This window comes from Thunnus thynnus, chromosome 24 (assembly GCF_963924715.1).
Source record: "Thunnus thynnus chromosome 24, fThuThy2.1, whole genome shotgun sequence".
NCBI lineage: Eukaryota > Metazoa > Chordata > Actinopteri > Scombriformes > Scombridae > Thunnus > Thunnus thynnus.
Window position 1 is genome coordinate 12,871,721 of NC_089540.1, and position 17,444 is coordinate 12,889,164.

Sequence of the window (17,444 nt, forward strand, 5' to 3'; positions counted from 1 at the left end):
CAATTTGACATTCTGTGTTAAACATAATTATAGTAATTGGCACAAGCAGTAGTCAAAACAGTATTCCGCTGCAAAACGCTCACCGGCGACGTTCGCATCCAATTGGCGCTGGCGTGGAATTATATGATATCTGAACAGCATTCAAAGCTGTAATCCGCTATAAACCGAGTGCTTCGAGTTTGTCATTTGCATTTCAATCCCGATCGATGCGAGACGTTTCTGCCGATCGCTCACGTTGTAAACTTTTAGCAGCTGTGTAAACCGGCCTATGAAAACAGTCAATGCAAAACAAGAGTGGAACCCAAAGTGTGTTGCATAGAGAAGTTTATCTCATGCCATCTCTTGTAGAATAAGTTGCTGGATATGTAAAGAGTGATGTTATAATGATGTTTGGGGGAAAAAGTTAGCGGTGGGTCTAGCACGTTAATTATGATGTTTTCATTTTCCCTTAATGCCTGAATGCTTCATCTTAAAGGATAATTAGAGTTTATTACAATTTGGGTCTTATTTTTCTATGTTTGGCCATCGTTTCTATCAGATATGATCAAATTGTACTCACCGAACTAATTACTGAGATCTGGCAATGTGACATCGCTGCAACAAGTCCGACGGGGCAAGAAACACTAGCGGTCAGACGATCAGCCGGCAGTGCAGCCTGATTAGCTAAACCGCTATATTGGGAGGTAAAAGGGAAAGTGAGCAAACCAGGTATGTCTGTAATACTCCTTCATTGCAAAGGAAAACTGTGTGCACACAACTACAGCAAGTACAGTAGGTCGAGGTTGACCTAGAAAGGCACTCTCTGTAAACCATGATGGATGTTAACAATGGACAATTTGGGTAATTATTTTACCATTATTTGGCCTCAATTTTCTCTTCCAAATAAGTTTGGCTAACCTGGAGTTTATTTACAGTCTGTCAGATCGTCTTACTGCTTGCTTTCTTGCCCCTTCTTTTTGCTGAAAACGATGATCAAACATCATTATTGCCAATATAATAAAGCACAAAACCATGAAATAAGAACCATGTTGTAATAAACTGGAGTTCTCCTTTAAATAGACGTTGCTGACTACCATGACAAAGAGGAAGAAACATTTCCACATTGGCAGCATGTTCTGGAAAATTAAGCACATTAGCAATGTATCTATTAGTACTCATAGCTCTATATGTAGTTTCCAGTGCAACAACTGTGCACATTGTGTATACTTCACAATTGACTTTGACTAAACTGGGATTATTTCAGGCTACAGTCCATCCGAGCATGTGATGAAAGCGCAAGCTGACAGTTGACCATGTATACATTCCTCCTCCTGCTCTGCTGTTTTTCCTTCCTCTTTGAGCCCCATTATAAAGCTTGGCTGAGTAAATTCCGTCAGCCAATCGTAGGCGGTGTCGACACGGACCTCCAGCAGTTCCCGTTGACCTGGAATCACCTGATATCACCAGAGGCCTCACCGGCGGAGGGAATCCCGCCGAGCCAAACCAGCTGACGACTGCAAACGCAACACGCACTGGAGTTTGCTCTGGTGTCAGTCGGCATCCAAAGTTAATGCGGCAAGAGGCAGATGGCCGATGACCTCGGTCATAAGGGTATACGCATTTCTGTCAGGCGAAAGAACAATTACATTCCCCTTCACGAATTAAGAAAATCCTCAGAACATTTTTGCTACAGTAATTAAACCCTTTCATAACTCGTTGGATAACGTCCAAAAGACAAATTCGGTGAGAGGGTCACCCCACCGTGAAAATTCGAATAACACAGGACTTGAAGCTCCTGTCATTCTCAAAACTGATCAATTGGTTGATTGCTCTTAATACACAAATTAATGCTTGAAAACAGGTGAAACAAAGGTTTGTTTTACATCAGCACCAGAGGGGAAACCAGGCCTTTACTCCCTAAATTATTCAGCTATCAAACTTCTCTAATACCTTGAGTTTAAAAGATACTGATTGAGCCTTTAAAACAAGACAAGTGTGCTTTAGAATATGTTCTGTATATTATGTATGTCTATACACCTGCTTGCATACAAAGACAGGTTTTCTCCTCGTATTCTTAGCTGACACCATCTGCTGTCCGCCCACACACGCTCGGTGCGTCTCAAAAGATCATTCCCCTTCTTTTCCCCCATGCGATTCCAGCAGCATCAAATGCAACATCCACTCCTTTCAGATATGGCAGACGGCGCAGCGCAGAGCGATCATGACACCAGCCTCGCCGCATTCACAGTAGATCAACCCTGTTTCCTCCTCACATTCTCCCTGCTCAGACTCTGTGTAAACACCTCACGCTCCCCCCCCCCCCCCCACGCTCACGTTGAGACAGCGCGCCCGACTGTTTGCTCCGGAGTGTCGCGGCGGCATGCAAAGACACGATCTGTCAGGACTCAGGGTGGATCAATCACGGCGAGAGCGTTTGCCAACCTGAGCTGACATGTTGGACTCGTACACGCTTTGAACTGCATTGTGGGAGGCAGACGTTTAGATGTGTTTTCATCACTGTTATCACGGCTCCTTCATACAGGTGGTTGAATCCATTGTACATTGTTTGCTTTTAACATTAAGCACATAATGAAAGAGGGAAAAAAAAAAAAAAATGCTGTCTCTTGTGTTTTGGTTTCCTATTTCCCTCACAGTACTGCGCACCATCTTATTATCAAGTGTGGTTAATCTCTCCTTTGTGTAGAAAGATGTTAACAGATTAAACGTCACATACTGCTTCAGCTTCTTTCCCCTGCAGCTCAAACTGACATCAACGCACACATCAGGTTATATATAAAAGATGCATTAATATAAACTGTTTTTTCCAATATTGTCATTGAGGCTTAAGGGGAGCTAAACATTTCAATCGTTCTGAACCACAAATGTACACAGAGTGGCTGGGAGGGATGCATAAATGTTTGGATGTCAGGCAGAGTTGCCATGCATTTATGTATTAGCGTCTGCACTCCCGCTGGGTTAAGAGCACTGGCACGCACGCGATCGCCGTGGCCCACATAGGGCAGCCCGTTCAGGGGGGGACTCTGGCTACACTTTGGCACCGACTCCGGACCGGTCATTCCCATCCTTAATCCTCCTATGGCTGTGTTATGTAACCTTCTGCACCGATCCAAAATTTCACCCCCCACATCCCCACACCCCCCCCCCAGTGCAGGACAATGCGGTTACCGAGGCGTTTGATAAGTTATAACATCCAACCCAGTCTGCAAACAGAGCTGCCAGAAAGGTCGAGATGTCCAAATTTATATTTTTAGATCAAAAACTGATGATTTTTACATCTTGCGCAACTGGGTGATTCCCTCCTCGTTTCCTCATAAATGAAAAAAAATAAAAAGAATCTAGAAGTTAAGTCATCATTGTGTCGCAATCCCTGCAACGCATCATCAAAGAGTTGTTGCCTAAACACTTGAATGAAGAAACGCCTTACTGCATTTGAACACAAAATACCGAGATGGCATCGAAATCAGCCTGAGCGCTCTGTGTAAACACTTTCATCTGTTTCAGGCGTCTGAGGGGTGGGGTTTGCACATCTGTGACCGTTCAATTGGTCCCAATGCATTAAGGCAGTTCCAATCAATCACCAGGAAGCCTCGTCTCTGGATGCCGAACGGCGATCTGACCCGTGCCTGTTCTCACCGCCTCACCCGCAGCTGGTTCCTGACCTCCTGTCTCCAAGCCGCGGACCCCGTCTGCACCGGAGGGCAGCGGAAAAACAGGAGCCACATGTCAGCACCTCACACGCCCAGTCAGGACTCACCACTCAACCACCCAGCCAGCCACCCACCCAGCCAGCCAGGCACAATGAGCCTTACCTCACCACGGCAGACCATCAATTATTGACAAGGTGAAATGTGATGAGGTTCAGCTGAGAGCACACAAAGAACACACGCCTTTTCATCCTGCCATGTGGCCTCATAATGTCTTCACTTTATGAGAAGAGACATTTCTAACAAACATGTTTTGATCTTTTTAAGCTTTGAAGGAAACGCATCACCATCTATTCTCGGAAATGTTTTTCTCGCAAACTACTACGAGGACACAAACTGTATATCCAATCACATTAACACGCACATCAATACTGTGAAAACTTCCCTAGATCCAAACAAAAAATTGATTTTCCTACATAGATTTGCCAGCCAGAGAGAAAAAAAACAAATGTGTGTCATCTAAACAACCTGATGCAACTTTACTGGAGACCAAACAGTATTTCCTTTTAATGTATGGAGTTGTATATTGGACCTTGTTTGGACAAGTGCGCGCCACACTTGGTAACGCAGTCTAAAGACTTGAGATGATCATGATTAGAAAGATTTATCCAAAGTCAACAACAAGTTGAGTTCTCGGAGATGTTTATGCATTCCCTCCGTGATAACATCTCACCCTCAGTGCTTTATGAGAGTCTCAGCGCTGGGTAGCTTGATTACACCGCTGCTACATAAAAGCGTTATACAGCCTTATTGCAGTGTTTTTGACAGGAGAAACTGACATTATCTTGGAGTAAATGATTGATGGATGCAATCACCATGTGAAAAAGGGAAAGTACAAGAAAATGAATTGTCTTTGCAGATGTAAACAACTTTAGGGAATGATCTGCAAAGATCTGAGGGAGGGAATGATTTAAATATATAAAAGCACGGGAGTATCGTTTTGTAGGCCAAGAGCAGATCAAACACGTGCGCTGCATCTCCAAACTTCTGAAGCAGCAAAAATCAGACATGAGGAATCCTCCGAGACTCCTCCTGAGCTCTGAGGAATGCGCTCACCAAGCGTGGATTACCCCTGCCTGACTGTCTGTCCCCCTAAATGTTTTCTTATTCCGCAAGCAGGGCCTGACCTCAATTGTTTCCAAGCCACAGACGCATTCCTGCTCAGACGAAAACGAAACATTGCGGATGAGCAGATGTGCTTTAAAAATGGCCGCAGTACCCACCTGCCTGTCTGTCTGTATGTCTGCCTGCCTGTCTAGAGGGAGGGAGGGACGCTTTACTCACCAGCGCGGCTCATGAAGAATGAAGACGGGGCGAACACACAAGGGGCAGTCGTGCACACATGCATGAACACACATGTACAAACACAGTGGCGAAGATGTACGGAGGCAGGCATACACACTCACATCGGTTTGAATCTTTTATGTCCGAATCATGAAAGAGAGATGACTGCAAACAGAAAAGACGAACTGTCGCCGGAGCTGAACAACCGCATATATGAGGAAAAGGAAGATGTGTTGATACAAAGAAATGGAGCAAGAGAGATAGAGGAAGTTGCACTTCACCAAAAACAGAACAAAAACATCCAGACGCACCTTGTTTTGAAACAGAGCTTATCAAAATGCATTCCTAGCCACACACTCACATTCCAACAGGTAATAGTCTTAAGTTCCAGCTATTCCAGTGAGTGTTGTTCAGCTTGTGTCACAAGCTTTGGAACATAGTTAAAGCTAAGTAAGACATCCTTCACACTTGACAATTATCTCATGATTTAGACGTTTACCTGTACTCACTCACTCTTTACTGACTGATTTGGGAAGTATACTTCTGCCAAAATAGATTAAAAAAAAAAAAACATCTCTGCAGATCTATACAGGGACAGATAAGTCAATGTGGGTCGCAGAGGCTCACAGAGGACTCCCGTATCTGCTAACAAGCCGGTTGGTTGATGCAACTTACACGTCAGGAAGTGAGCTGGAAACAGAACACTTAAAAGTGGAAGTGGCTAAAAAAGAAGGATGTGACACGATTGTCTCTAAACGACACGTAAGATCGCTGCTCGTCTCCATTGCAAGCAGTAATTTGTTATGTTGTCGTCTTGCACAGCAGTACAATGACTCTTCTTCTTCTTCTTATCTTAAATATTAGACAAACTGCTATGAAAGCTGATGTACTTTCATGGTACTGTAAAGCTCATTATAAAATGCCGGTTTAGCAGCCTTAACATCTGCAGTGTGATAAAAAAAAAAAGGAACAGACATACTGTATGTAAGTCACACTTTGCATGCATTGTTCTCTATTTCACACCTGCCTGGCCTGGGTTGAAGTAATTAGGGAATGGGGGACTCACATTTACTACTGCACCATAACACCAGAAGGTTCTGCTGACTCATGGAGACCGTGCATAGGCTATAGGGTGTTTTACACCGGCTGTCAACACATCGTTTTCAGAGAGCGGGGGCAAACAGTAGCCCTTTACAGAGGGCAGACAAATGGCTGGTTCACATACAATAGAAACAAAGGTAGGGTAAACAGGAGCACTTGAGCCAAGGGTGCTGCCATCTCTACCGCCACCCAACAATAGATGCACGTACGTGTGTGTTTGTGTGTACAAGTTGCTGGGCAGCTGTTGCACAAGTCATAAATGTATTAATTCTGCATTTTGTGAAGAAGCCAGTTTAAATGTGTTTATTTTATTGTCTTGAAACTTGTTAAATTAAGTGAAATATAGTTGAAGATAAACATTTTTGGTTCTAGGCTTTCTCTCTCTCACTTCTCCAGGATTTTTTTTTCTCACAGTAATATCACCATGGCACTCTAGTTCTGGCACTCTGGCATGCTGGTAATCAAGTAATTGAAGGCTTTTGCAGGCGTTATAATTCACTGTGAGCAAAGAGAGTCACCCAATGGCTAAAAGAACTTAAATATAACAGAAGAGGTGTTTGGAAAAGAGTTTTACAGCATTAAGGTGAGCTACTCCAGCTGCGCCAACACCTCGCTGGACAAGGTCCTGCATGTTTCTCTCACTATTATCCAATGATTTACAGCCAAGATAGTGGGGAGCTGAAGTTTGTTGACATTCCCCGCCCCGCACAACCTCAAATATGACACCGACCCCCCCCCCCCCCCCCCCCTTTCCAACCTCGTAAAAAAAAAAGGCTTGCTCGGTTGAAAGTATCGCTGTGACAAGGAGAGAAATATGAAACAAGAGGGAATGCTCTCAAAGTAGGTTTCAGCTGCTTTGATCTAAAAACTTGTGAGATGCATGCAACCGTGAAAGTGTGTCAGCAGGAAGTCTGCGTAGAGTAAACAAGGGCAACACCATATTATCTTGTAAACTGTTGGAATGCAGGACTATGACCTAAAAAGCAAATCCAATTTGGGGATTTTTTTTTTTTTTTTCCCCCAAGAACTGAAAGGTTTTAAAGGCGCACACATGAGAGTTATCAACAACAACTTTTTTTTTTTTTTTTTTTTTTTTTTTTTTTTAAAGGGACAACAGAAGTTAATGTTTGCAAGCCAAGATAGTGAAACTGCCTGTATACAAAGAGAAATAATCTTTTCCGAGCCAGCTTTGACTGGAAAACAGGCCGTTTACATGCAGCGACTACAAAAAAAAAAAAAAAAACCCACGAGTCTTCGCACCTTGGTGAACTCACATGGAGCGAGTTCATCCGTTTAGAAACCACAAAAATGCTCCGGCTATAATGACATCACTTAACAGTCAGCGAGGGTGTCTGGGCAAAGCTTTGTCTCCAGGCAAAAGAGTCAGTGCATGCAATAAGCCATTGATAGCTCGCAAATAAAAGCCTTTTATTGGTTATAAATTGTGTCGGACCATTAAACTTTATGTTTTTCCTGAGTGACATTGCTCTAAGTTAAGCCAACAGGAGACAGCGAAAAAATACATCTGATAGTCCCCAATTTTTCTGCATTTCTAACTTGTTAACGTTCAGTGAAACACAAAGCATGAAACTTTCAATACAATGTGTTCTGGCTTTCTGCATCAAAAAAATGCGCAGCCTGGCAAAATGTCAAAATGCTTTATTGAGCTATTCTGAGAGAGTTTTTTTTTTTTTTTTCTCAGATGCTGTATTTGCAAAAACAGGTTCATACCAGCTACAGTAAGCTCTGCAGGACTGTTTTTAAAGTTCCCACGTGCTGTTTCGTGGGGGGAAGATAAATGTAGAGCAGGCTAAGAGGAGGAATGCATTCAAAGCACCCTTAATTGAGCTGGATGGCCTGCAGTCACATAAGCAGAGCGTCTCAACAAGGCTCTGGGCTGACGAGATCCTGAGATGTGCCTCACACGTACACATCATTAAACCGACTGCTTTGGCTCACGGCTCCACTGTGCCGACAAACACGGCAGAGACAGTGGGAATTACATGGGAAAGTTGTCTGGAAAGAGCTACCCCCTCCTTCAAAATGAAAGTCCCCTGGCTGTCAATGAAGGGGAAGTGCTCCCATGCTGAGGCCCACTAGGCCGGCCATTGAACAGGGGAACATTCCTCAGTAATTCTGTTTGACCTGAACCCAACATGCTAGCCGAGGGTCACCGAAATACAGAGCGCCACATACAGGGAGGAGACGAAAGGGGAGGAGGACAAGTTGGGAAAATCGGATGTGGAGGAGTGAGAGGCGAAGTGACGGACAAGAGTTAGAGGGGTGGAAGGAAATACAAAAGCCCACGTCAGTATGATCTGCTGGACTTGCCTTAATTTGTTGACTGTATTATCCGTCAGATTCTTTTCCGGGCTGGTGTTCTGGGTAATGATTATCACTCCAGTAATGCCAACTGGCACAGCGACTGGCATCCAGAACGTCCCCAGTACACACTTTCCATTGTAAGTGATGATGAACTTTTTGGTGTTACGCGGCTTACAACGAGCATGTAGGTCACCGGAGATTTCTGCCAACGTACGGCGAATGCGCCCGTCTTGTGACTTTTTAAATCGAAACTGCTTAAATGTAGGACACACGATGTAGTAATGGAACGTGTTGGTCAAACAAGAACATGGCAGCGGGGAGGGAGGGAGGGAGGGAAAAATAATAATGTGGAGAAATGGTTGCACTGTGGCATGGTTTGGGATGGAGAGAATTACAGTTTTAATTCTATAAAATCAAATCCCTCCACTTGGCAATCCTCTTATCCAGTAATCCCCAGGTAGGTTTCAGAGGGCAGCAGGCTCAAACTGCCCAGTGCAGCAACACATCTGCCCTGGTGGCGGGATGATATCACAGGCTGCTGCTCTGTTCCCCCAATGAAGGCTTTAAATGGACACTGTCTAAACAGACGCTGGACCAAATGGCTAAACTGTAGCCTTTGGTAAGTAATGGCGATCGCTGTTGTACATACATTTGCTACTATCAGCCCTGGTTGGATGGGTTTCCTGGCTGGTGGCAGCATGAATGAAATCTATACAGTAGATTAGTGATTTAAACTTAAAAGGCAAGTTGTGCAATTAGTGCATGACGTAACGCATGCAGCACAAGGAAGGAAGAGAGAGACGCCCCTAAAGTTATATGTTATACTGACAAAAACACTAGTTTTCAAGGGATGATAGGTCACGTGCTTGTGTTGATGACACTTGGAGTGTAAGATCAGGATCTTGAGAGACTGTGAAGTAGGAAAAAGTACTGTGTGTGGCTTTGTTTTGAGCTGTTTATCGCTGTTTTCCTTGTGATACTCCTGAGCATCTCAAGGTTTAGGGCTCTCTCTCAAAGCCAAAATGAGGACTGTGAAAGGTCAGTCCACTATTAACTGAATACTAATGATACGCCTCATATGTCTTTTTTTCAAGACCAACTTTCTGTAGTAGTACTGATACTTTACTGTTGTTGCTTGCAGTCTTTCACCTAGATTCACAACATTCATTAACGTTTCCAGTCATAAAGCATCCGCTGCATGGCAGATGCTATTTTTTGCCATCGTGTTGGGAAACACCAATTCCCAGGGCAAAAAAACTCAACTCAAACTGAAAAAAAAAAAAAAGCCAGAATGGCATTCTTCTCTGGCATTTTGACAACACCAACAAGAGAATAATGATACCTCCCTTACTCTCCCATGCTCTCATTTTCATGCTCTGTTTTTAGAGATAACAAATCCAGCTAAAAATATAAAAAGAAATCCTACATTTGGCATCCTTTCTGTGCTGGTTGCAAGCATCCAAATCTCTTTTCTGTGTACTGTAAATATGGCCGACTATGTGGGAAGACCCCTGACCTGTTGTGACTTTGACATATGGCCGCTACTACTGCAGCACTTCACGCCACATTAATAAGGAGCCCGGAGAGAAGCTGGCCACAACTGGCCGACCATATCCCCATAATCCATATTCTCCACCACTTAGCTGTATCCACACCCAGTTCAACACCAGTCATTTCAGTGTGAGATTAGTGGGCCGGATAGAAAATCTTAATCTGCCTGAGAGAGAGAGAGAGAGAGTATAAGGAAAGAAAAGGAGTGGTGGGAGGGTGGAACATGCATTCCTGCACATACAAATCCCCTGCAACACTGGGTTGTTTTACCTCTGCTTAAACGACGGGTATCCATTTCCTTCTGTTATCAATCAGAATCAAAGGGGTTTAACGCAGCGCCCCGGCCCCATGCTGTTGCCACTAGCAACAGGACACGCGATTCCCCCCTGCAACTGGCTAATCGGGCTCAGAGCAAATCAGAGATCATCCTCTACACATGTATACAACGCTGCTATATGAAATATGTCCCCTTATTTGGGGATTATTAGGAAAATTAACAGCTCAGGACAAAGTAAAGACGGCTGAAGAAGGTGCAAAGAGGAAAAAAAAAATCCTGTGTGCATGTATTCTTCCGACAACAGAAAAGTATGGCACATATGTATAAATACACCAAATCCCCACATGAGGACGATATACATCAAATCTCCACACAAGGATAATATATATCAATCAACAAGAGGGTAAAATCTTGCACTTGCAGAGGAAATAATGTAATTAATTTCATGTCATGTATGCTGACGACTGTCCGCTCCTTACCCTGGTGGAGATGCAGCATCCTGGTGCATTCAGAGGGCACACATGGTAATCCACCAGCACGCTTTCCTCCTGCTCTGCAGCTGCTACCCACTGATCCCGCAGATGATAAAGTTTACATCCACAATGCAGCACTGCCGGCTCTACACTGCTCCCTGCCTGCCTGCCTCTCTACTTGACTGAGAGCAAACTGCCTCTCCTCCCCTTCTCCTCTCCTCTCCTCTCCTCTCCTCTCTATGTTCCCTCAAGCGTTCAAGATCCTCGCCTCCCTTTCCTTCCTTTACTCCTCGTGGCTTCTGTCTTCTACCCTCTCTGTCTCTCTCAATCTGGCAACATGCGTTGACTCTCCCGACGCTGCTTCCCTCTCCTCTTCCTTCGCACTACATACGCTCTCCCTCTGCGCTACGCTTTCTCTCACTAACACACACACACACACACGCTCGGAGGCTCCTCTTCACACACACACATACACACACACACAGCGCTTGTGTGCCTGCCCCCCGCCCACCCCGCCTCCTGGCTTTATCTTTTCTCAGAGTATTTCTCTCCTCAGTCTGTCTCCGCTTCTATCTCTTTCTCTCTCACTCTGTCTGTCTCTGTGTATCTCTCTCTGGCTCTCTGACTGCGTCCCTCCTCCTCGGGCTTGCGGGACGTTTAACATGTGTTCAGGGAGTCTGCTGCTCTGCTGCCTCACTGAAGGTGGCTCTTTCCTCAGGGGAGGACTGGGGGGGGGGGGTTGTACGGAGGAGGAGGAGGAGGAGGAGGAGGGGATTTTGGGAGGGGGGGGGGGTGACAACAGTGTCGAGGGGGGTTTAACTCCAACAAGGGGACGTGAACAGGCAAACCAGCTTGTGATGTTCTACTAACTGGTATCTTTTAGTACAGAGAGAAAAACAGAAGAGGTGACAAAACACAGATAGGGACAAACAAGAAAGAGATCAGTAGAGCAAAACAAAACAACAAAAGCAGCCTGAAAGAAAAAGCCTGTAAGTACGTCCACAATAAAGGGTAAATTATGCTTTGAATGAACTACTCATCTGACCACGTCTAAAGGCAAAAGTGTATTTTACTTGTTCCCAGTAACCACATTCAAAGGCAGGGCAAAAAGTCACAGAGAGTGGCTAGAAACAATGAACTGTACAAATGGGTATAATGGTGCATTCTTCCGTACAGTCTCTCTTCAATGGCGTTCATGGTGTTGCATTCACTCGTACCACACAAAAAAAGTGACAGCAGTGGTTGTGTGATGAATGGAAAAAGAGCTTGACGGAGAAGTTTTAACTCAGACAGTTTTGGAAAGTCACAAAAATTGTCAGATATTTTGGAAAGGTGCAGGGAGAGAAGGCTTCTGTTAGATGACAACAAGAGCCTTCTTTGAAGCACACTGAGGCCGTAAGCTTGCTTTTTTTTTTTTTTTATGGAAAATGCATCTTTGTCCCTGCATTTTGCCTCTCTTTCCACACAAAGACAGCATTTTTCATCCCCCCCAAAAAATTGAGCTTTTCAAAATTCGTCTCTCCGGTTCTGAAAGCGCTGCCTGCATGTTTTAGTGAGAGCAGTGAAAACGGAGCGTTTTTGGAAAACAACAAAGCGAAAGAAAGAGAATGCCCCCGACAAAAGACAGATAGAGACAACCGAGGAAGAAATCAAGATCAAGAGAGCGAAGGACAGAAAGTGAAAGCCAGAGGAGAAAAAAAAAAAAAAAAAAAGGCTGAGAAAGAAAGAGAGAGAGAAGTGCTTGGGTCTGCCTGGGCCGAGTGACGGACCGGGCTCCAGCCCATCTGCCGCAATCACAATCAGTCTCAGCTGAATGGCTGTGACAAACTGCAGCCTGGAGCCCGCAGCCTCAACCAGGCAGGACGCCTGCGAGGACTGAGGGAGATGAGAAGGGGGGAGGAAGAGGCAGAAGAGAGGAAGGAGGGGGGACACTCTCTATTGTCTGCTCCCCAATAGGACCAGTGCGAGAGGGGGCGGGCACCGGAGGGGTGAAAGGGGGAATTAAAAGGGTCCCGGTGACAGGAGCGCTCAGTTAAAGAGGGGAAAGAAAGGAACGGGCCTGACTTAGAGCCGAGGCCATCGCTGCCACTTTGCCCCGCATTCACTGTCACTAATGTGCTAAATGAACAATGACACTAACCATGTGAGAAAATTAGTTTGCGGGAGGATGGAGGAGCCTGGAAAGGGACGGGGACGGCTGGATAACTTCAAGATGAGGAAAGGTGGAGCGAGATGAGAGATAAACATGTGGTGATGAGTTGGCCCCCTTCGAGATTCGCAGGAAGATTGTTTCATGCTGGGAATTCTGGCATCACCCGACGAGCGATCATAAAAAATTGACATGTCCCGTCACGTTCCCTTTATCAGATGTCTTGTAAAGCTGGCTGCCACATTCTCATTTGTCATCATAAAACTCACAGAGAGATTCATGATGCCTCATGATTTGCGTATATGACCGAAATGTCATGCGGAGGGGTAATTCTGTTTATCATAAGCGCAGCTGTCTCGCAAGCAAATCTGAATATAGAGCGAGCGTGATTTGATTCTAAGAGCAGGTGGTCACCAATTAGACACCATTGTTCCGTTCGGGTTAAAAAAAAAGACAAATGGACGGCTGAGTCAGCACTAACACATACATATGCGGCGTAATCAAGAAATATTGAAGGTGGTGTTCCATTCTAATTTGATTTGAGCGGCCGGCGGCGAATCGTTGAGCGATGGTTCTCCTCTGCAGGGCGACAAATAGACATCAGAGTCTGTCGGTGTCACAGAAACAGTCGCGCCCCTGATGTCCCAGAACACCACTGTTTCCTTTAATCAGGAAACATGTAATGCTTAGTTTCATTTTCTACTAGTTTAACTGGGAGTGTTGGGATGTGTGCGTGTTTATATGTTACCGCGATTGTATTCGCCATCTGTGAATGCACCGTGTGTGTGTGTGTGTGTGCAAGGGTTTACAACCGGAACAGTGCAAGTAATATATGGGTTTGTCCGTTTATGTGACGATAAAAGTGTGAACATCACTGTGTGTGTGTGCGTATTTGTGGTTATTGTGTGTGTATATACAATACGTGCATGTTACTATACGTTTATGAGCATATAGGTGTTTACAACCATAGTTAAGTGATTGCATTGTATGTGAGTGTGTGTGTGTGATTGTGTCTCTGTATTTGTAATATTCATGCATGTATGAGTGTGTGCGTGTGCCTGTGCGCGTGTGTGTGTAAGTGTGTGTCGGGTCCTTGTGCTGAGTGATCTGCTGAGCTCATTAAGGCGCTGCTTATTGCTCTGCCAGGGGTGTCAGTGACAGATTCCACTGTTTGGAAACACTTGGCCGCCCACACAGCCAGCCTGGCTCCACCACTGTCACACACACACACGTGCACACACACACACACACACAGGGGCTAGGTTAGCATTCCACAGGGAGGAGGGGGGAGGTGAGGGAGGGGGGGGGGGGTACAGGGAAGGAGACAGGACGGTGCTGGGACAGTGGCTGGAGGGACGGCGGGTCGATATGGATTTGTAATGTGGTGCAGGGTGGTCTGGGAGAAAGGGATGCTGGTGGTTGCGGCTGTATGGTGTATGTTTGCGCACATGCGAGTGCGCACAAGCACCTTTGAACTGCAGTGTACAGTGGCCTGGATTAAAGGATGCAAGTGGTTGTGGCAGTAAGTGTGCAGTGGTGGGAGAAGTATTTAAATCCTTTACTGAAGTGTGAGTTTTTTGTGGCCTTATTTGATTTTTGAGACAATAAAATTGAACTTCTGAACTAGTATATACTGGTTTTCTCAGCAAATACTTAAGTTTAAAGTAAGGTTGTGTTCTGTGTGTCATGAGGTACCACTGCAGGGTTGTCTGGAAAAAAGAAAGTTTAACTTGTACATTTGCTGCAACAAAATAACATCCAGTCACACCTCGGATTCAGCTGATCAAATATGGATAAGTCTACATTCCAGGTCGAAAGTTTACCTCACAATCAATGAGATAATTGAGCAAATGACTTCCAGTGTGAATATTTTCCAGAAAGTGCTTTGTTTCGTTGTCAGGTAGGTCTTCAAGGTCAACGCTGTGTTAAACAAACTGGACTGAACTGGGTTGTATTTCATCACAGTGCTATATTTGGTGTAAAGACGGTCTAAAAGTACTAATTCTTTAATTCTGGTGTTAAATTATTGATGCATTAACATGTGGGGAGCATGTTAATGTTGCAGTTGGTCCAGTTGGAAGTAAAATTAACAACTTTATCCATATGTTGGATAGTAGCAAAGTATCACATATAAGAGTTTATGATGTTTTCAATGTAAAATCTTTAAATACTCAAGTACCTCAAAACTACACTCGAGTAAGAGTAAATGTACTCAGTTACTCTGTGTGTAGTTATGTGTGAACATCCTGCTCAGGGCTCCGGCCATCAGCCACACTTTCCCTCCATGACATTAATCCCCTGCAGCTTGATCACAGATGAGTGACCAGAAGCGGCCGGAGGAGGCCAGCATGCGTCCCTTGAGCTCATTACCCGACCGCTCCATCCCGCCGCCGTCTAGGTGTGTGTTCCAGGGGCAGACATTAATCACACAGGAGTAGAAGAAGCAAAACGTTGTTTCCTTCCCGTCTGTCCTGCGCTCTAAAGGCGATTAGTGTGTATGCGGTGTTTAAGCTTAGACATGCTCCTGAGAACAGCTATTTAATGTCTGATACAACTCAGGAAAAGTAAGGGGTGTAAAATCATTTGGAAACACATCAGAGGTACTACTGGTGGTTACAATCCAGCGAGGAGATATTTAGCTGTCAACATGGCTAGACTCTTTTTCGGGAAGGGGAGGTGGGAGGGGGGGTGTTAGGGTGATTTCTGCATCAAGACGAGCAAAGGAAATGCCAAGCAGTAGACAGGCAGCGTGTTTGTTTACCCAACACAAGCCCGCTCAGGATCTACACCGCTCAAAGCGGCAAACGCCCAGACAGATGCAAATCACATGATGGGTCACGCTGAAAGAGCCCCCTCCAGAGACTCTGTGTGTGTGTGTGTGTGTATTTCTGTGTGTCATTTAACTTCTGTGTGGCAAGATGAAGTGTGTAATACAATGAAAGCGATAATGCACCTCCGTCATGTTTCATTAAGCAGGGGGGGGATGGGGGCGGGACGATACGCGGGACGGTGGGTCCAGCGAGACATCATCAGCGGGCGAGATTCGTGGAACTCAGGAAATGCTTAAAGTCATTAAGACTGGAATAAGCAAGATTAACACTGATGGAGTTAATCTTTAATTATTCTTAAGTAAATCTTTAAAAATTACTTGAGCATTTCTTGTGTGATTACAGTAAACAAATGGGACTATTGTAGAGTGGCTAATTGCAGTGGTACCCTCTATTACACCAGTGGTAATGGAAGTGTTTGTCAAAATTAAGGCCACATTTTCACAATCACAAAACCCCAGACAAAACAGTGCATTCCCTTTGTGCCATAAAGCGACCAAACAGACTTTCCCTTCCCCCCTTATGTAAAATTATAGTGTACAGACCAAAAGTGGCTAACTTTTTGCATACTTTTACTGTCTCAAATTTGATGCGGTAGTAGTATATTCATATTTAAAAGCAAATAATTTAACAAGGAACTTCTAAAATGTTCCTGGTTTGTGTCGTAAAGCGTCCAAACTGATCATCCCGAAAATCAGAAGTGGTAGTACAGATTAATAGACGTGTTTATGATAATAATATCATCTCAAAAATAATGTGGTGATACTTTACTGATGTTGACATGCAATACCTTTAACGAGACAGTCTAAAAATCTTCCTGTTTTGTGCCATAAAGCAACAAAGCACATTTTTTTTTACCACAACTCAGATCTGAAGAAAGAACTAGTACAGACAGAAAAGTTGAAGTTGACACAACACTTGTGGTGTCTCAAATCTGTGTGGTAATAGTTTATTTATACCTAAATGCAACATTTTTAATTATGCAGTCGGCAAATTCCCCTATTTTGCGCCATAAAGCAACCAAGTAGAATTCCCCTAAAATCAGTCTTTGGTGTACACAATGTAAAATGTTGTGTACAGTCCAAACAATACAATATTTTCATGACGTCTGTTTTTACTTTGGTGTGTTTCAAAGTCAATGGTCTGTGTATCGACCACCTGCATCAAAGCACGAGTTATGATTTTCTTTTTCAATACCTATGAGTCTCAAAATGTGTTAGGTTATATCACTCTAGTGGTTGTTTTATTTACTTAAAGAAACGTCAGATTTTACAAACCATCACTACATCCACAGTCTCGTATGACAAACCCGCTTAGTACTGCGGTGTTGTAAATTTCACAAATTTTCACCCTTTCCTGTTTCTTCAGAGAGTTCGGAGGATGTTTTCCAAAGAGCCCTGAGCTGGAGGTAAATAGCGTAGATGCAACCACTGTGACTTCCACCAGCCAAAACCACACGGGATCTATCAACAATCCAACCGCACAGGATCTATCAACAATAAAAAAAAAAAAACCACACAGGATCTATCACTCTTCTTATCTTAAAGTGAGGATGTTTTCCAAAACGCTTTGCAGCACATGTGTTAGCCAAAATAACTGCACGCTTTCATGAGCACAAAAGGAGTCGAAGCACATTCTCCTGAAGCTGATCTTGATAATAAAAAAAAATCCTTTCATTGCACAATGAAGAAGAACTCAACTGAAGTTAATAGACCTGAATGTTGAGGTGAACTTTCATTTAATCAAAGGGTA

The 17,444-nt window shown here is 44.3% G+C and overlaps 1 protein-coding gene across 8 annotated transcripts in view; it reads right to left on the minus strand.

Annotated features, from left to right (window-relative positions):
* Positions 1 to 17,444, minus strand: part of LOC137177195 (nck-associated protein 5-like) — a 136,457-nt gene that overhangs the window by 69,394 nt on the left and 49,619 nt on the right. The window contains exon 1 of one of the 8 annotated variants that reach the window (XM_067583360.1): positions 10,722 to 11,229. The exons of the other annotated variants lie outside the window; for them this stretch is intronic. Coding sequence (XP_067439461.1) covers positions 10,722 to 10,750 — 29 coding nt within the window. The 5' untranslated portion in view covers positions 10,751 to 11,229. Of the gene's footprint in view, positions 1 to 10,721; positions 11,230 to 17,444 lie in introns of those variants that run through there. 8 annotated transcript variants of the gene reach the window in all.